Source organism: Stigmatopora nigra, chromosome 21, assembly GCF_051989575.1.
Source record: "Stigmatopora nigra isolate UIUO_SnigA chromosome 21, RoL_Snig_1.1, whole genome shotgun sequence".
NCBI lineage: Eukaryota > Metazoa > Chordata > Actinopteri > Syngnathiformes > Syngnathidae > Stigmatopora > Stigmatopora nigra.
This window is the reverse complement of record NC_135528.1, coordinates 7,895,274-7,915,495: the sequence shown is the minus strand read 5'-3', so window position 1 is coordinate 7,915,495 and position 20,222 is coordinate 7,895,274. Positions and strand designations below refer to the sequence as shown.

The window sequence follows — 20,222 nt, the reverse complement described above, 5'->3', positions numbered from 1 at the left end:
ATGGACAATGGAATATTTTCCCGTCTTATCAATACTGTGGATTTACACACGCACACACAAAAAAAAAAACACAATCTCACTGACATGTTAAATTATAGCTCGCCTCGGGTGTTTTTTTTCCTCTTTTTTAAATGACACGCTTGTAAATCACAGCTGCAGTAGCAAGATGAATTATTCCGATTATGTTTCACTTGGCACACCCTGCCGTTGATTTCCATTTTTATGGATTTGCAAAACACACAAACACAAATCTGTCACTGAAATCAGGCCAAAAGAACCAACAAAAAAAAAAACCTCCTCGATTTCTAACATCTGTACGTCTTATGCATTATTTGTCGTGTATGGATTTTATTGTTTTTTTCCACTCTGCTGCAAGATTTTTTTTCTTTTCTTGCAGACATGTCTACTGCAGTCTCTCTCGTTTTTTGTGTCCCCTACAATTAGACGCTTTGAATGGCAGCGAGGGGGCGACGGGGAGGGCGGTTTGGTTGGTGGTGATGGCGAAGGGGGCGGCAAGGAGATCTGAGACAATCCGCATTCCTGTGGGGGAAGGCCGGCTCCAGAGTCTTGCCACTCCTGGCCGCATGCGGCCCACCTTCCGGGTAAAATCCCAAATCCTGCACACAGTCACCGTGTCATTAGCAGCCACTAAACAAACCTTGCCACTTACAAGACATACTTAAGCAGTCGAAATGGACTTCATTGTACTTCACTATCATACACGTAAAGATTAGGAATGCCTTTTTTTTTAAAGAATACATACACTTTTTGCATTAAAAACCCATGTAAAGCCAAACTAGCATTCATCTCAATTGAAAAAAAATGGATATTCTAAAACCATTCCATAAGGTAAGTGCTTTTTTTTCATCACTATAAATCAGTCATGCGTATGAATCACAGACCGTACATTGTCGTCCACACATAGACGGCCATTAAATGGAGAGCCCCCGTTTATTCCCAACCGAATATTTTCCACTCAACTAGTCCCACAACCCCCACATCTATACCCCCCCTTCTCAAATGGAGTAAAAATAATGAGCGTTAGTTTTACAGGACAGCTCCAACTGTAACACTCTATAATAATTATTCTCCAGGCAGGATTAGGGCCGCCATTATCATAATCTGGACATTGGCAATTACCTATAATTTGCAAAGATGCGCACGCTTCTTGATTGCAGAGCCAATGCAACCCCCCACAACCCCCTCCTCTCCACGCTCCTGAGCTCGCCATTACTAAACAGTGACAGTAATAACAGCTAATTTTGCAGGCAATATATATGAGAGCTTACTGCGGTGTGCAAACACTTTCCCCACCTGGATTTGCGTACCGAGCCACTGCATGGCTAGCGTCGAGCCAGCCAGGAGTGCTGCCTGCTGCAATGGGAGGGAGCACAAAGGCAAAGGAAGGTAAGCCAGTCTCTCCATTCGCTTCTGAGTGCGACTTGATCCGATTTGAATTGGGAGCGACAGGTGCACACGTGCTCAGGTGTGGCTGTGATGTCGTTAAAACACTTGTGTGCCACCGAGATTGGCTACTTTTGCATGCAGACGGTAGGTACTGTGATTTGGTTTTTTAAATGAATGTGTAATTGTGGCAAATCTTGGTATAGTGTACTACTTTTACAGGAATTATGGTGTGTGTGTGTACTGAATATCTAGTATGTATCTATATAAAGAGTGTATATATATACATATATAAACATACACACACATATAGACACATACACTTACGTATACATACACACACATGTATACACATATAGACATTTATACACATACACATGTACATACCTAATGTGTGGTATATATTTGCAGTGTGTATGTATATATATTAATGTGTACATAATGTAAGTGTATATATATATATATATATATATATATATATATATATATATATATATATATATATATATATATATATATATATATATATATATATATATATACACATACACACACACACATACATACATACACACATAAATTCAAATATATATGTGTGTGTGTCCTACCTACTGCCTATAATTAGCTGGGACAGGCTCCAACACCCCTGCGACCCTCAAGAACGTAAGCAACTCCGTATATAAATAAATAAATATACACTTGGTGTGTGTATCATGAAGGTATGAATATCCTTAATGTGTTTATACATTCAATATTCCAAAAGCAAAGCACAATGTTAACATTTCTGAAAAATAATCTATATTTTTAGTTTAATATCATTTTTGCAAAAACTAGCTTTTTGGCACAAACACCATGAGTGTGTATGTACAAATACTACAATATAGACCAAAGTATTTTTTTTAAATGTATCTCTAAATCTATTATCTAACGTATCTATCATATCATTTTTTTCTAGTGGGGAATAAAATGTGTTATTTGTGCGTTTTGTTGATGTTTACCCGCATGTACTGCTCCATTTCTGCTGGTGCATAGGGCCCCCGCGGTGGGTGGTGCATGGGGGGCCCCCAGGTAGCCTGAATGGCTGCCAGTGGGGCATCCGCGACATTGACAGCTGCACGCAGGCCTTTCAGTCGTCGTCTTTGCAGATAATATCCCCGACGCTCTCCCTTCTCGGCAATTTGTATATGAATAAGCCAATCATTTTCCCCTTTTTGTTCTATGGTCGCTACCTCCAAAGCAAAATAAAGATGGCTTTTAGTATTAAAGTGGTAGAAAATTACAGGTAATTATCTTTGACGGTAAAAACGCTGTAATCAGCAGGCTACATCAAAAATTACCCTAATTATGCCTGCATTTGTGAGAAAGGGGGGGAAAAAGGCTGACTTGGATAAAAAGCCGGCAAATTGTCCCAAATATCTCCTCCTCGGTATTGAACGCCGCTGCAGCTGGCTGCTTTGTTCGCCATCGATCCCGCCGAGCTCGCCATTTAACGGCCCGCATTAGGACGGAGAGACGGCAGAAAACATTTTGTCAATAATTGACGCCGGCCGGATTGACCTGGGAGGGGGCGGCGTATATGCGAGGCACGCGGTAAGTTCATTTCCATCCTCTGCATGACGTGTTGCCCCAATTTACCATTTTTTTTTACTTTAAAGCACACAAAAAAGCATGTTTGGAGTCACGCTTTTACTCAATCTGACAGAACATAAAAAGTATTTTTTTTTACAAGTGAAGTGGCAGATTCTATTTACAAAACACGAACCCCCCCAAAAAAAATAATCAAAAAAATGAGCAGTGTACTAGTCTCTTTGTGTCTGTCACTGGTGATATTTAGTAAGCGGTGACAGCAGGACAGTCCCATAGAAAAAAAATGTCCGTCTGTTCTTCCATATTTGGGACATCCGCACCGAGGCGGTCGGTCCTTTCGCGTCAGGCCGCTTTTTGAGCTCCCGATCCCGGCTAGGGGAGGAAAAAAAAGTCTATCTCTGCATGGAGTCCTGATGCGGGGAGGAATACCAGTGAGAGTAGCCGGCCATGTAGCTGTTAGCTCCCATGTTTACTCCTTTGGACGATGCCGACACGTCCCATATGGGGGGGATGGATGGTGACCGGGGGGAGAGGCTCATGGAAGCCGGCATTGGGTCGCTTTCGTGCGGGTTGCCGCCTTGCTTGAGGAGTTTCTTGAATTTGGAGCGCTTGTTCTGGAACCAGATCTTTACCTATGCAGACAGGGAAGGGGTGGGGGGTGTTAATGGACTATGTCAGCTTGTTTTAACCCGGGAGGGGGCAGTTGTTAAAACTCACTGGCTGCCATTGACGGTGCTAGATGTCCAATCCATTTTGACTGGGAGAGCCTGGTATGCGGCGATTGAGCATCTAGCGCCGTCAATGGCACTGAAAAATGAGCAGTCAACTCGGTTAAATGGAATTGGAGTCTATTGTTGTGAGTCAGGCATTAAGTTAAATATTATGGAATTTTAAAAAAATGTGGGCCATAGTTATATGAATCGTAAAATAATTCTATTAGAGAAGTGGCATTTGTGGATGACACATTTTTTAGTTTTTTTTGGGTCTGTATTTTCAAATGAACAAAAAAGGTGGAAAGGTCAAATGTCAATATGACCTACCTGTGTTTGGGTCAGGCCTAACGAGGCGGCCAATTCGGCCCGTTCAGGTAAAGCCAGGTACTGGGTTTGCTGGAATCGATGATTAAGCGCCTGGAGTTGCAAACTGGAATAAATGGTCCTCGGTTTCCGTATTTTCTTCCCTTTGCCGTTAAATCGAATCTCCCCATTTTCGATCACCGTCGTTTTCTGCTGCTCTGCAACAACAACAACAAGAAAAATATAATAATGATTGAAAAGCACCCGAGGGAGACACTGTAAAAATGCCCATAAAAAAATAAACGAGGGAGGGGGGGTTGTCATCTTCCAAACCCCCCTCCACGACCCCCCCCCTCACCCCCCACGATTATTTCCGATAATGACATGTCAATTAAATGCTAATTGCAACATCGAAGGCTGGCTGATTTCGATTCGTGATCACACCCCGTCGTCGCTTCTTTTCGGAAGGGGGGTGACGTAAACGTCCGACATAAAAAGGCCTCTAGGGGAAGATCATCGGACGACCGGGGTGGGCTCGCTTGTTCGGTCTTACCTGCGCCGTCTAAGCGCGTCTGCGCTCCCGTGCTGTTGTGGTAGGTAGACAGGTAGGGGCTATGGTGAGGGTGGCTCACGTATGGGTAAGCTAAGGACCGGTTGTAGGAGTTCCCGGATGGGTAGGCGGCGGCAGCAGCGGCGGCGTTGTCGTGCTGCTGTGGCTGCTGGTGCTGGTGGTGAGGGTGCTGCTGGTGATGGTGGTGGTGGTGATGGTGGTGCGAGCCCGAGTGCAGGCAGTGCAGTGGGTAGTGCGTCGAGCCCCCCATGGAGGGCGAGCTTTGCGCCGATTGCGACTGACCCTGTTGCTGCTGCTGCTGTTGCTGTTGGCCGAACTCCATGAACGCCGACTTGGACGAGTCCTGCGCCTCCAGACCGTCAGCCATGGTAGTCATGGTCATCATCGAATTTTCCCTTGCCTTGAGAGCGAGCGCACTCGCCCCCCTTTCTCGCTCAAGACCCTCTCTTTCCTCTCTCTCTCTCTCCTTTCTCTCTTTACGTCTTTCTTTCTCTTTCGTCGCTCTTTTTTTTCTTTCCTCGCCACCACCCCCCAGAATCCAATTCCGTTCCGTGAAATTCCGATTGCCAGCGCTCCGATTTTTTTACTGTTAAAATTGCCTGCTCGCTCGCAGTCTTGGTGCAGACGGCACAAGTCGAATGGTTAGTCTCCAAAAGGGCAGCGTCTTCCTATTGGTCATCCGGGGGATTACGTCATCGCGTAGAGGCTGAGCGCTGGTGACGGAGACTTTGAGCCTTCGAGTTCACCCACCATAGCAGAGATTCCAGGCCAAATCTACCAAGGGATGGATGGGGAAGACGTCTAATTCCCACAGACAGATTGAGCGGCTTGGAATTGCCCTATCGTTTTTCACTTTTGCTTTTTTTTTAAAACCACACCATCAAATTACCCACTACTACTACGACTACTACTACTACTACTACTACTACTTACTACACAAGCTATGTTGAAACGGGTAGAATACTATATGAAATCTCCACCCCTAACAACTAGCCTGAAATCAATTGAGCCCTCCCCCTGTTTTGTAGTCGTGTTTACTACTATAAGAATTGATCCCATCTGACAATTGAAAAGAAACAGACGCTCATGTCATAATTATGGTTACAATAATAATAATGATAAGTCATTAACTGCAATGGATGGCAGTGTTCTCCAAACCGTTTAATTTGGCTGTTTAAATTTTAGATTGAAATTCGGGCCTGATTAATTTTGTTGCTTTTTGAACAAAAAAATAATGAAAATAAACATTGATGGGTATTGATAAATAAATAAGAATTAACACAAAAACAGAATTTTTTAATATCAACCTCCTGATAAATAGATAAAATACAATATTTACATCTTAAATAACATTTAACACATCATTGAAAAAACATTTTATTTAGTATTATTAAAAATAGTCATTTTTGAAGTGATGACTAATGTAAATATGTCATCCCCACAATCACTACCATTGACAGCAACAGATGTCCAATTCATCTTGCCCATCAATTGGACGTCCCTGTCAGTCAATGGCACCAAAACATCCACAGCCACTCAAATAATGAACACTGCTTTCCACTTTTGTTGTTGTTGTTGTTGCAGCGTATTAAAGCACCTCATAAAAGAGCCATAAAAACTATAATTACATTGAGTCGAGGTATAGTTGGAAGACCTTTTTGATTAGGCTGCACACTTTCCTCCAATTGCAGCCTTAAAAATTTCCAACAATAATGACGGTGGACTGGCTTTTATTTTGGGAGTAAAAGTGGATATAGCATAAATTATCCCCTAATTACACACTGGTGTCGCCTCAATTATCCTCTTATCAAGAACGGTGGCGGCGTTTAGTTTCACTTTTGTGCCTTTCTGCACAACAACAACTTGCTACCTTGCTATTATCGTCAACTACGGTTATTTGTGCGATTTAAAAGTGCACGGGACGGCTGCCGGTAATCATTTTTACAGCAGACTGGGAGAGAGAAGCACATGCAGGCGGACTAGCTGTGGATTGATTCCATATTTGGATTAAAAAAAAAAAATAGGACTCACATGAGGTAAGATTTTTATTATTATTTTTTAAATATCAATACTATGCACAGTTTGAATCATCATTTTTAATTCTATTATGCGTTTTAGGAATTGTTTATTTGTAAACACAGTAAATATAGTATAAATATGACGACATATTTAATGTTTTTAAAAAAACACTAGTATAATTAATGGCTCTTATGAGGAATAACTCTTAATAATCGTTTGTGTTTTCAAGGGTCGTATTGAAATGAGAGATTTTTAAAACACGTCTATCCAGTAAAACTCGGTAAAAATGGTCGATCTGCTCCCCTAAATTTGTGTCCTCACCCCCCAACGTGTAATTCCAAAATGTGTGGAGTATTCTGGAATAGTGTGAGTGCGGCTTTGTGGGAAACCGCCCCCTCGCTTCCACGGGGGGAACCGGCGGTTGGGCCTCCCCCACCGGCGTGTCACACTCTGCCGGCTAAGAGACGACCACATTCGGCCTTTAACTCGCCGATTTAACGCAGGAAATTACGCAGCCGATCTGCGTAAAAAAACAACAAACAAAAATGGCGTCCTCGTAGCACTCCTTCTATAGAAAATGATGTGATGATGATATAGCGAATATTATTATTAAAATAGGGAACGAGAAGACATTGTAGAATTATTGTTATTGTTTATTTTGTTGGTCAGAATGTAATGTTTTATTAGGAAATTGCTAGGAACCTTTTTATTATTATTTTTTTTAAGAATGCTTTTTAAGGAGTGGGAATAAAATGAGGGTGAAAATTCTAGCCTCTATTTTATTTTAGTGTATTTATTTGTTAAGAATACTGCATTAAAAATACTTCAATTCATTTTGATTGGCTATAAGAAAAATCAGGACTATTTATTTATCTGTGCAATTCAAGGTGAAGCTTTAAATCTCATTGCACTTTTATAATGAGAGTAATTGTTTATAATTGAATTGAATTTTCTTTCTTTTTTTCTCTTTTTTTTTGCTTGGCCTCTCATGTTGTCCCATAGGCCCAGTTAGGCCTACTTCACATGCACTTATTCCCTAACCGGAATAATTAGAGGCTCTTACATAGATTTTTAATGAAGAGTAACTTGAGCTATTGTTAAGTATTAATAGAAAATGACATGCAGTATTTTAATTCATTTTGATATGGCAGGCAAATTGCATTATCTGCTTTGGGGTTTTATTATTGTGACCTAATTAGAATACTGAAGATGAAATGTCATCAATGATTTTCATCTGAAATGTCAGTGCAAAAAAATCAGTTACTTAATAGAAAACAAAGTACAACAATATTTCAAACGTTAAATGTTATTGTTATTGTGTTAAATACCGTTCAAAATGAGCACATTTAAAAATAATCTCATTGAATTTTATTTGGTCATAACATTATTAGCAACATTTTTAAGATTACAATAGATGTCCAATTCTTTTGGACTGGGAGGTCTGGCAGTGATGATTTAGTCATTATCTTGAGCTATTACTTCCTTAACCCCATCATATTTCATAATATAATGAATTTATATTATAATATTACATAAAAAATATTTAAAGTCATTTATTGTTATTCTGTTAATTGAATAAGTTCAGTTAATGTTTTTTATCTTTAACTTGAGTTAATTTCATTTTAAAACCATCCATTACTGTGATAATTGCAATAATTAATACAGTACAGTACGGTATTTGAAATGGAAAAACAATTGTACTCGGCTGCCAATGACGCATTATGGGCCATCAATGCCAGCCTTGAAAGTGTTAACAGAAAAAAAAAACTCCCAAAAGTGAAGCGAGGTGTAAAAAATGCGTCAAGAAAAGAAATCACACCTGCTTTGTCACATGACGCCTTCACTTTTGTTCCATCCGAGACTGAAACCCGGCTTCAAATTACTCTTAGCGTTTCATTTCCACGCTCGTTTCAATCCATCAACTTTTGGCGACCACCATATCATCATATCATCATCATCATAATCCGCCAGTTTACAATTGAAGCCTTTTTTTTTTTGAATGCGTTACCTCTGATCCGTCTTTGTCGAGTGGATAGATATTTTTTAGGACTTTGTCCATTTGGGTGAAGTGAAGCGATCCAATTATTGCCCTTGAAAATGCATTAGAACCTCACCTGAGGGCTCAATCAATCAGAGGGAGTGAAGAGACAATTAACGGATGACCTTTGACCTTTGGCGTATACCTGAAAAAATGACCGCAAAGAGTGAAGCGGCTAGCGTGCAATTCATTTTTGCGTGTTAACTGTACGTCATTTTAGTTTAGATGGTGCTTTGAGGGTGTTTCTGTTATTAGGAAAAAGGTGTTAATTTGGTAGATTATTTTGGCTTGCTACAACTGGTCGTAATGTAAAATAATTGATGTTATTTTAAAGGGAGTTTTTGTTTTGGTTTTCGGTGGGTATTTTGAAGAAGGGTTTTCTAATATGAGGTTGTTGATGGAGGTAGAATTGATTGATATTGACATATTTGCTTCCTGATTGGTTGGTTTTTTAGGGGGCTTCTTGTTAACAAATTTGGGGTGCAATGGGTTTTTAATTGTCAGGGTAAAAATTAGTCTAATATCTTTTCATATAAAAAAGTCAATCCAATACAATTCAATTCCCGTATTAATATTTATTACAATTTGTTAAAAAATAACATGTATTTGTGTTATTTATTCATCCTTTTCCAGTTTCAACGAGAATTCTGGTTCAAAACAAAAAACCTTCTGACATATTCTTTCCTCATTATGAATTTCTTCTAACATTTCAATAATTCATTTTCCCTTTTTGACTGAACCTTTTTAACATGCAAAAGCAATTTCCCATATCATCAACTTTCCCCAGCAAATCTCTATCCGGGTTGCCAGATTTCACTTCAACCCATCAATCCCTCTTAACAAAGACAACTTTTCTCTTATTTAATTTCCCTTCCACCACCATTTTCACACAACCTCCCTCCCAACAAACCCCGAACATTATACCCCCCCCCCCCCCAACCCCCCCAAATCCCTCGCCTTGCGGTAAAACTATAACTAACCCGCCGATTTGTCTATCTCTGGCCCATCCATTCCCCAACCTCCCCCTTTTCCCCTTCACCCTCAACAGGTACGCCTCTTGGCAGCTCCGAGACCCCCACCACCGCCCCCCCCCCTTTACCCACCGCCTTCTCCCACAGCTGTGCGGAGCGAGGGGGCAGATGACCGGAGATTTGGCCCCTGGGAGAGCGCCGAACCATCCTGGTGCTATTAGACTGCTGGCTAATAATAGGTGTTTCAGACTCGGGGAAGATCAATCAGGGGGGGCTTATGAGGGGGTTTGGGGGGTGGGGGGGATGTTCAGGCCAGCGCTTTTTACACATCGGCCCAGATGGATGAAATTACACTTGTCACTTTTTAGTTGCATTACTCCCAAATTGGTTGTCTACCCCCCTCCCCACGTCGCCGCCTAATTCCAGCTCTTGTTTTTCCTCCATTTTTTTTCTCTCCTCTCTCTCTCTCTCTCGCCCCGGTTCATGTGTCAATGTCCCGCTAAAAGGATTTGGCGGTGAAATCCCTGTCATTTGGTGGCCCGGGCCTCCAGGAACGGCCCCGTGGATTCACTTAAGGGACATTAGTTCCTTGTCCGCCCGCCGACATTTCGCACGTTACGGCCAAGTGCGCGATTGGCTAAAAGCGCAAGATGACATTTGGCGAGAAGGCGAGTTTTTTTTTTTTCGTTGGGGTGAAAACTGTCAGGAATGTTCTGGTGTTTTTTTATTGTATTGGTAGACTTTTTTGTGGATTTATTTGTAATATAAACATTATTGTACATGTGTATGATAAGATTTTGTGATTAAAAGCATTTACAACCTGACTTCTGTTGGTGTTTATTTATAAAATATGGACTCTTTTGCATTTATGACGAACTGGCGACCAGTCTGAGGTGCTGTTTGTCTTTTCCCTAAAGTCCATTGGATAGGCTTTAAATCCCTGTAATACAAAAAAAGGAATTGTAAGGCCTCAAAATAGAAATAGTGACTATAACATCAAATAAATGTCAAGTTTCTTATTGAATTCCACTTGAAATTTGACATTTTCATTTGTCTTCTGTTTATAAAATGAACTTTTGTCGATAAAAAATGTATCAGCATGTTAACATTGCTATTTTTCAAGCAGCCATATTTCAAAACAAACTTGGCCTGAAAATATGCAAGTATATTCAATATCAAAAAGCTTCTCCATCATGGACAGTGACAATCTCCCCCTCCATTTTGTGTGGCATCTCCTCTCCCATGCAATCAAATCCCAGATAACAGAGCACCAAATCACTCCGACATAGTGTCATGTGACCACCAACAAGGCCTGCCGCCACTACAAACACATCTCAATTCCCCCCCCCCTCCAAAGCCTAGCGCGATAATCACCAGCCGTCCATCCTCTCCGTGGGAAATCAACGGCGGCCCGACGGACGCCGGCTTCTCCCAGAAGCTCCTCCACGTCTGATTGCGCCACGGAGAGAAAAGCCTCTTTGACTTCTGGCGCGGTGGGCGACGACCACGGGGGAGGGAACGGAGGCCTCGGCGTGAGCCCGAGTCGCCTTAGCAACGGCCAGAAAATGAACAACGACTTCCCGGCTCCGGGTCGTCCGGAGCACGGCGCCGCGAGATTTTCCCCGCCGACGTAAAGACGCGCTCCCCGCTTGTCTTCCATTTATATTCAAATGACTTTTTTTTTATTTTTTACGGCGCCCGGCTCCCGCATGCTGAATACAGAGAGTGCTAATATATGTATTTTGCTCATTTTTTTACTGTGTCTGGCGTTTCCTCCGCGACTCTGTGTTTGCCCCCCCCGCGGCGGTAAACACAACATTGCCATGATAGCGGCGGCGCTTTCGCCAAGCCTTCATTGGCAGTCCTTCTTCCTCACTTCCAGCCAGGGTATTCAGATGCCATGATTGCAAACACGCATAATGACAGCATCTCCCGGGGGCCGGCGGAGGTACCCCACTGATGCCGAGACTTTCTATCCTGGCGTCACATTGCGGGAAATTTGTCAGTCGCGTGCGAGCGGCCCGCTGAGTTTCGGCGTGGGCTTCAATACGCCACATGGTTTTTGTCGAGTTAGTTCTGACAGCTGGTTCCGCCTCAAATAAGAAACTTTGCCCCCTTTTCTTTTGTAAGATGCCAAATGTTTTCCGAATTTATGCTAATTCTTGGCTAGCGTTGGAATGGCGGGTTCCCCGCAGATTAGCATTCAAGGGCAGAAAAGTTTATGAATGACCTTTGTGTGGAAGAACGTTGCTCAAAGTGTTTAGTCTGAGTGTGTTGTAGGCTAAATTCTGAATCCATGCTAAGATTTGTTAGCGCTTGAATGGCTAATTGTGTTGTATGTTAGCGTTAAGGGTCCGAAAACAGTATGAATGCCCTTTGTGTGGAAGACGGTTGTTTAATCTGAGTATGTAATATGCTAAATTATGAATCCATGCTAATATGGTTAGCACTTGGATGGCTAATTGTGTTTTATATTAGCATTAAGGGTCAGAAAACAGTATGAATGTCCTTTATTTGGAAAAAGGCTTCTCAACGTATTTAATGAGTTCATTTCTGCATTCATGCTAATATTTGTTAGCGCTCGCCTAGTTTATTCCATTGTATATTAGTGTAAACGGACAAAAAAAACGCAATGAGTGAAATGGCGTCTTGCTTTTGACCAACTCCAGTGTTTGTTTTAGTCACCTCTGGGGAAGAAAAATCCAAATATCAGCGCCATTTTATGTTCCTGCCTTCACGCTGTTCCGGCATGATTATGCACCACTGCCCATGGTTTTCATGAATATCACCTTAGATTAGCACAACAGCAAGGCGGTTGATGCACAAAGGATCCCCCGTCTCTATTCACTGCGGCGTCCAAACGGGCCGCCATTCTTAGCAACTGTTGCTACGCGTAACATCATTGAACCGCCACCCCACACGCTCTTCAAACACAAATGACTAATCTATGGCTGAGCACACTGGAAGCTCTCGGCGCGGCCTCCGGCACCCCCCTTTGAACCTCTCGTGGATGTCTCCCTCATTACTTGATAACGGTTCAAAAAGAAAAATATGTCAAGTTAGAGTTTTCTTTTTTAATCCTTATTAACCCCACTGTACGGAAAACCTATTTAAAAGTTAGCATTAGCTTAGCCGTGCTACAAAAGGCCACTATAATTAAAATGACTTTCCAATGTCATTTTACATGCAAAAAAACAATTTTATCATTTCAGTTTATTTATCACCAAACATTTTCTATTAGGGGCCATATTTTGGTTGGGTATGATGGGAAAATCAATGACTAATTTCATTATTAAGACATTTTTCTCCATTTTTAGATGGACCTGTTTTCAAAATATAGTCTTCTATCACTTTAAATTCACTTGCTTTAATATTTCACAACACCCTAGGGCTTTTTTTCCCCATTTTTCTCCCATTGTCTTCATTTCACAGTCTTTCTAAACCCCTGTAATTACAGTCTCCCCCGTGTACTACATAACATTACTACTGTTTTTCTGTATCTCAAAGGCTATTTCCTTGAACTTAAAATAACAATAAAGAAACCTAATACCACAACATAGTGTATATGTGTTTGTAGTTAGTCAAAGATGCCTTTTAAATGCCATTAGACATTCAGCGCTAGCAATGTCAGCGAATGAACTAATGTCCATTTTTCTTCCCATTGTGATCACTTAATTTATTCATTAGGGATTTTTTCTTCTGCTCATAAGTATATACGATGATGGCGTCCCCTCGTAGGCGTGAACGTGGCCTTTGTGGCATTACCAGGAAGCCCCCCCGTCATTCACGCCGATCATCTAATAGGCTCGGGTGTAGCTTCCCGTGCCGCGTACTAGCCACTTTGGATTTCTCCGCCACTGATGAGCCGGAATGGAGTCGCCTGATGGAATGCCATGGCAACGGCTGACACCTGGCTAAGGTTCATCCTTTCTAGCCGCCTTCCCCGTCTCGTACGCTTTCCTCAAAGTGAGCAAATTACGGGAGTGCGGCGACTGGAATAAAAATGGATTTACGAAGAACTGTTCCTAACATCTCCATAGCAGTGAATGAGTTAAATGAATGCTAATGCTAAATGCTAAGTGATATTTTCAGAAAAACTTAAACTATTATTTAATTTCAGCTCAAAAATGTCTTTAAAAAAGCCCTCAAATTCAATTTCATCACATCATTTCCATTCGCAACTTTTCGTGTCATCGTGATTAGCCTCCTTGACTTTGTTATGATCGTATTGAAAATGTAAAATAAAAAGAAAGCCATTATGTCTTACAGTTTCTCACATTGTTGGCACAGCTTCTTGTCAGTTTAACAGAGAAGTAGACAGAACTCCAACCCAGAGGAGCCAGAAGTATTAATGAGCATTAAAAAGCTCTTAAAATGTAATCTCCACGGACTCATGCGAGGACGTGTTGGCACCGGCGCTCACGACCGCAAAACCGTTTTCCCTTCGAGCCAACAACTGCGAGAACAGGACTTTTCAATTAACTCCTTTAAGCCCAGCAAGTACAAAATAAAGAGAAGTATCAAATGACTGCAAAAAAAATCTAGATCGGACTTTAGAAGATCATTTTTTGAACGGCATAATCACTTCTTGTTCGTCCCGTGGGAACATTAGCATTGTTCTGTTGAATAAAAAAAAATACAGCTAAAAGAATGCGGCCTACAGGTGGGTAGAGGACAAAAAAAATCATTGACATACAATAGCTTTTGTGTGTGCAGGTGGAGGATTGAAAAAAACGAGTAGATTTGCATGCAAAGAAAGCGAGACCAAGGACACGACGTCATGTGGGACATTTTACGACTAGCTTTCCCAAACCCAAATGCTTTCTTCATCCACGAAGAAGACCGAAATGGCCGCCGAAGTTAGCAGACCGACTGTTAATGCCTTCCATAACTTACGGCCATGTGCTGCCGATTAATGGACCTTCTGCACGACTCGTTTTTTTTCTTTACGCGGCCAATCTGTTTGGGATTAGCACAATAACGGCTTGACACCACAACATCCAATTGCTGTTGTACTCATTCTGTTTTGGTTCTGGGTTAGAGGATCCTTGTTGACGTTACGGCAAGTTTTTTTCTAGATTATCTCGGCGCTTCGTACAGAGATTCCTTCATCGGTCATTACGAGTTTCGGAGATAATTAGGCTACCCGTTGCTACGCATGATGTCACGTCTAGTCGAGAGCGACGGCCATGATTAAGATTTAAGGCTGTTGCCGGGTAGGGTGATGTTGGTGGAAAAAAAAAATCAATTACAACTTGGCTGGGAAAGAACGGGTTTATGTTTTACAGGTTTTTTTTTTTTTTTTTTTTGCTCAACATTCAGGAGCACATAGGTGTAAATGTTCTTTTATTTTTGGGAGGGGGGGAAGGGGAAACAGCTGTTGCTAGTCCAACTACGTTTCACGATCGATGTAACAGTGAGTTAGATTCATTCACTCTCATTTGGAAATTGAACTGTAATAATAATGCCATCATGTCAATTTGAGTTATTTTCCTATAAAATCATGGCAATATTGCAGTTATATTTTATGGCATAACAAAATTGAAGGAATATATTTTTAATCTGACTTAACAGTCATTAAATCTCCCTCTAATCAGGGATAGGTGAATCTAATTGTCTGCCACTGACGTTTATATTTGTCCAAATCCAGCTAACAGTGATAGAATTATGAAATACTAACAAAAGGCTGTTACAAATCCAGATAGTTGTTGATCAATTTTCTGACTTTGAGTACTGGAAGTGGTAAAATGCCATAGTTATGCACCCTGTGGCCAATAGAAATAGAAAAAAAGCCATTTTTATAGCAGAATTTCTTTCTGTCAATGGCAGCCAATGAGTTAAGACCAGCAATTGTCACTCCAGGATGTCGCCTCTCCGACACCACCACTGAGCATTGATGGATAGAAAAGCACTTTCTTCCCAAGATAGTCTTTGGAAAAAGTCGACTTGGGAGCCTCCCAATGCTAACGCTAATAGCCGTTCCTTTGTTACGGAATCTCCATTCATCCAGGTGAAGCCATAAAAGCAATTCTCTATTTTAAGACGCTTTGCCTCCATCGGGGCGTCCTTTTTTTTTCTTCCTCGCTCTGGCTTGGCACATCCTCCCCCAAAGAGAAAGAAGATTGTCAGTCAAGCGCTCACGTCGGCACACCTCGCCGGCGGAGTCAATGGCGTCCTCGCCGTTGTGAGAGTCACGCGGTGGCCCCAACGTGTAATTATCAAAGTGGGAGATGCTTATTAGGACGAGCGGGGACCCTTTTTGGATCCTTTATTTCGCCGTTTCTGGGTACAATGGCGTAAGTGGAGGTCTGCCAATGCCTGGTGGGATTGAAAGATGGCAGAGGAAAGATAAGGCCCATACCATGGCATCTCAGCTCATTCCTGACCGTTAATATTCTCTAAATGTTATACAATATGCAAAATAGAATGGAGTTTTTCACTCATTTTCTTACATTTAAGGAACATCTTCATCAAGCTGCTTTTGAAATATTTTGATCTTATATTTGAAGCCTTGGTAATCCACTAATAAGACAAAAGACGATGGAAGGAATCCAAGCCAAACATGGCCTACCCCGTTTTTTCGGAGAAAACCCGTCTGCAATCATAGCCTCATTCTTGATCAAAGTGTTGCGCGCAAAAGACTTGAAAGTATGATAAAGGAGCTCCTAGTGTAATTACAGAGCACTTGGACTAGCTCGCTCTCCCCGATTGACCTCACAAGACTTTTTAGCCCCAACTATTGAGATCTTTGTTCAACCTTATACAAATCAAATCATCTTAATATCGACATAAGGCCCACTTTTCAACATTTGTTGAAAAAAAAATCAACACACGCCTAATGCACTTTTTTTTGCAATTTAGCCTAAAAATAAAATGCCAAATGATATAAAATTGTGTTAAAAATTCCACATATAAGTCGCACCCCTGACCAAATTATAACTGCGGCCTATAGTCCGGAATATGCCATAGCGCCCATTGCGTCCAGATCTCATATTTGGATACTGGAAGCCTAGTAGATACTCTGGCTGACTCCGTCTCCAAATTCATGGGAACTTGTCCTTTTCCCCCATAATAGTCCCCCCTTTTCCCACTTCCTACTATCTCCAGGGCCAATCTACAGCCGCGCTATTACAAGTCCTGTACTCGGCGCGTTTGGCGGCCGATTTAAAACATCAACACCATCCATCAAGCCAGCCACGGGGCCAACCAGCTGGCTGAACCGTCCCGTCTCGCTGCAAGACAATTTGTCATCGGACAAGGCCAAGTGGGCGTGATGTAACGACACCCGATGCTCCTTCTGGTAAAAAAAAAACAAAAAAACTATTACTATGATGATTTTTAAACTTGTATTTAACTTACTCCAAATGCCAAATGTACCATTTTTTGAGGACATAACAGTAATACAAACATTCCCATAATTCAACAAAAATTGACCTCAGAATGGCTCAAAAACATTAGGAAATGACCTAAAGAACTATTATCGCCATGCAAAAACAGTTAGCATAGCGCTAACATTTGTAAACAGTGAATAGGGAATATTTTTGCAACAACTTTTTTTTTTTTTAGCAGTATGACATTTTTTGGGGCAAATGGGCCCAAAATAACAAAAAAAAAAGTGCGAGGTCACGGTACAGCTTTTGTGCTCCGCCAGCTGCGCCGCTTTTTGCCCTTTTACCGCTTCAATCAGCCGAGGTCAGCGACAATCAAGCGGTGATGACGCACACGTGTACAACAGGCGGGAAGGTAGTGACTTCTTTCAATAAAACGCTCATTTATTTCAAAATGGGAGCCACACAACTTTATTTAGGGATCGGAACATTTGATTTTATCTTAAAAAAAACTCTTCAGGATTAACAAATCCACGTTTACTATAAAAAATAGCAACATAACAATGATTTTAATAGATTCCAAATTTTGGAGCTCATCCTATGATATAAACCCTGTGATAATTTCAGGGGTGAGAGTTTATTCCTTCATAATAATTTCGTAAAAGAATCGATTCAATTGTTAACTCTCATCTCCACATTCTTAGCTTAACGTCTATGGGAGGCAACGTTTGGATCCCCAATAAAACAGCATTGGAAACATTTAAAAATAATAGCACTGGATGTTTTATTAAAGCACTAATAATGACACCTCTTTGGCGGAAAGCAGGCTGAGCAAACAGCCCAAAATGTTGACCTCAGCCCATAACGTGGGGGCAGGTGACCACCAGCATTGGCTTGTCTTCAAGCCTTAACTACTTAATAAGTAGCTGTCCCGGGTTTCCTGTACATTGTCCAGACGCCGGCCAGGCCCGCTTCCCCAAAAGCGGACGGAGCGAAGGGGGCTTCATTTATCAATCAGACCAATCACAGACTTTTCCGGGGTTTGCGATGGCCACATGCGGGGGATTAGCTGCGCATTCAGGGGACTTCACATTGGGCACACTTTGATAAATTTCCCAGAAAAAAAAAACGACAAAGAAGGCAAGCACACAATATGTCATTAGCATCTTAAAATAGGATGTATTCAGAATGAGTGAACTTGACCTGAAAAGTGTTAAAATGTCTGCAATTTGCTTCAAATCATATTGATAAATCTCTCAATACACAAATTGTATGTTATATGATCACTGCCAGTCCCCCATACAAATGGATTGGTCGCCTATTGCCATTAAAGTCAACTAATGACTAAATTTAGTGCACATTTTTTGCCATTTTCTTCCAATAATACAAATGAATCAACCAATAGACATTTTTTTCTTTTTTTTTTACAGCCACTGTCAACTCCCCCAGTCAAAACAGATTGGACGCCATGCAACCAGCCAATAGTCCAAATCCAAAAGCAAGGCGAAAGCTTTGCTGAGAGGAAGTCAACAAGGATCAAACTAGTCTTCCAGGATATGTCTGTCAAGCTCCTGTATTAAATTTAATCCCAGCCAGTCAGTAAGTCTGCGCCATTGTGTGCCCTCCAAGGCTGTCTTCCCCTAAGAAAAGAAAACGGATGCGTCCATTCCTCAAACGGTATCGAATAGACGCGGAAAAATAAAAGCGCCCGTACACAAGTCTCCATTCACCGGGACGTCCGTCCAGGAAGAATTCAAGTTTCATATTTGGCCCCCACGTCCATCTTGAAAAGCCTCCATCATCTGGAGCTTCAGGTACAGTTTGCCAACGGGCTAATGGCCCCGGGTGACGGCACAATCTGATGCCTGTGCGGGTAATCCTGTCCAAATCGCCGGCTTAGGCTCGCTCGGGTTTAAGTTGCATATTTGGTGTATTATCAGGACGCTGCTGAATAATGCTATCAGCAGGAGAGGAATGAAATATGGGGGGTCCGGCTTGTCGTTTGGGAACAATGACAGCTATTTAGGTCAGAAAATGTTCTGATCTTCATGTTGACGTGGGCTTGGCAAAAGTAAGGGTTTATCTTGTTTTATTGCTAGTGTACACAACCAGAAAGTTATGAACAAGGTAAAAGCACATTGCCATCAATGAGTTAGGATTCAAAATATGGTGAACATTTATTAAAAAATATGACATAACAAATCACTTTCCTTGAACTTTGAGAGCAAACAAAGCTTTATTTTAGGAAGCTAATCTCTGGATGCGCCGCACTTTTCAACCTTGCCCTCAGGGAGAGACCTGGAATCTTGATCTAAGTGCACTTGCAAGTGCCCCTGATCCGTCCTTCCCCAGGGGGGGAATTGTCTTAGTGGAGAAATGTGATGCGTCCAGTCAGACGCGAGGCGCTCTGGTTGGAGTCTGTCCTTTCGGAGACGAGAGACTCCAGGCGCCAGCCGCCATGTAACTGCAGTCTCAGGTATGCCGGTTGGACACGGAGGCCCTTTCCCAGGACTTCACCTGCGCTGACTGAGTGACACTGGCAACCGGGAGTGCTTTGACTCCCAGGAATGCAGCAACAAGATTCACTAAGAATTGAAACGACAGTTTTAAATGGTCATTTAAAAAATCCTATTTGAAATCTGTCCTCTGCCAAACCTATTGCTATGTTTTTTTCCATCTGTCCAGTTTGCTTTGCTCCATCATGTTGCGGCAACTCGAAGGTCGTTACAAAATAAAAGCGGATAAGCGCTCTTAAGTTGAGGTTTTCTTCATCCGTCAACAAATGACAGTAGCAGTCAAAGTCATTTTCATTGCGGTGCCGGTGGTTTTGGAGTAAATGAGCTGTTTCATTGAGAGGAAAGCTAAGTTGTGGCTGCTGCGTTATTATCGGAGCAGGCCTATGGAATGCGGGATGTATTTGTTAGGAAATGAATTACCCTTGCTTATAAGTGACTGCTTTTCATAAAAGAGCTTTTATACTGTTGAGTATATGAGAAAAGTTAATGGGAGAAAGGAACGTGACAGACTACATTCGGAGGAAAAGTTTTCATTAGCTTCACTCATTCACTATCATTTCAGGTATTCATGTCAGGGTGTGTGCTGTGGTAGTTAGTCAAAGTGAGAAATTGATATTAAAAACAACCTGGTTTCTTAAAATGGATTGGATATTCAATTGTTGTGTAGATATGAGGTCACAAAAACAACAACACACAAATATAATATCCAGAGCAATTTACTACTTTATTAGCGCTTCAATTGCGCATTTGCGCATACAGTTGAACTCCACTA

General features: G+C 41.6%; 1 protein-coding gene across 1 annotated transcript; it reads right to left on the bottom strand.

Annotated features, from left to right (window-relative positions):
- Positions 1–3,075: 3,075 nt before the first annotated feature.
- Positions 3,076–5,232, bottom strand: dlx6a (distal-less homeobox 6a). The gene is made up of 3 exons (XM_077743382.1): positions 4,561–5,232; positions 4,032–4,225; positions 3,076–3,623 (listed from the first exon to the last, which is right to left on the bottom strand). Exons 1-3 carry the CDS (start codon positions 4,961–4,963, stop codon positions 3,384–3,386), a joined length of 837 nt encoding a protein of 278 aa, XP_077599508.1. The 5' UTR covers positions 4,964–5,232; the 3' UTR covers positions 3,076–3,383.
- Positions 5,233–20,222: the final 14,990 nt, after the last annotated feature.

Bases quoted from the DNA above. Each gene is read 5' to 3' on its own strand.
- dlx6a (XM_077743382.1), bottom strand. From the start codon at position 4,963: ATGATGACCATGACTACCATGGCTGACGGTCTGGAGGCGCAGGACTCG. The intron at 4,226-4,560 runs GTAAGACCGAAC...TTGTTGTTGCAG, and splicing joins GACGCGCTTAGACGGCGCAG to AGCAGCAGAAAACGACGGTG. The intron at 3,624-4,031 runs GTAGGTCATATT...CTGTCTGCATAG, and splicing joins TAGGCCTGACCCAAACACAG to GTAAAGATCTGGTTCCAGAA.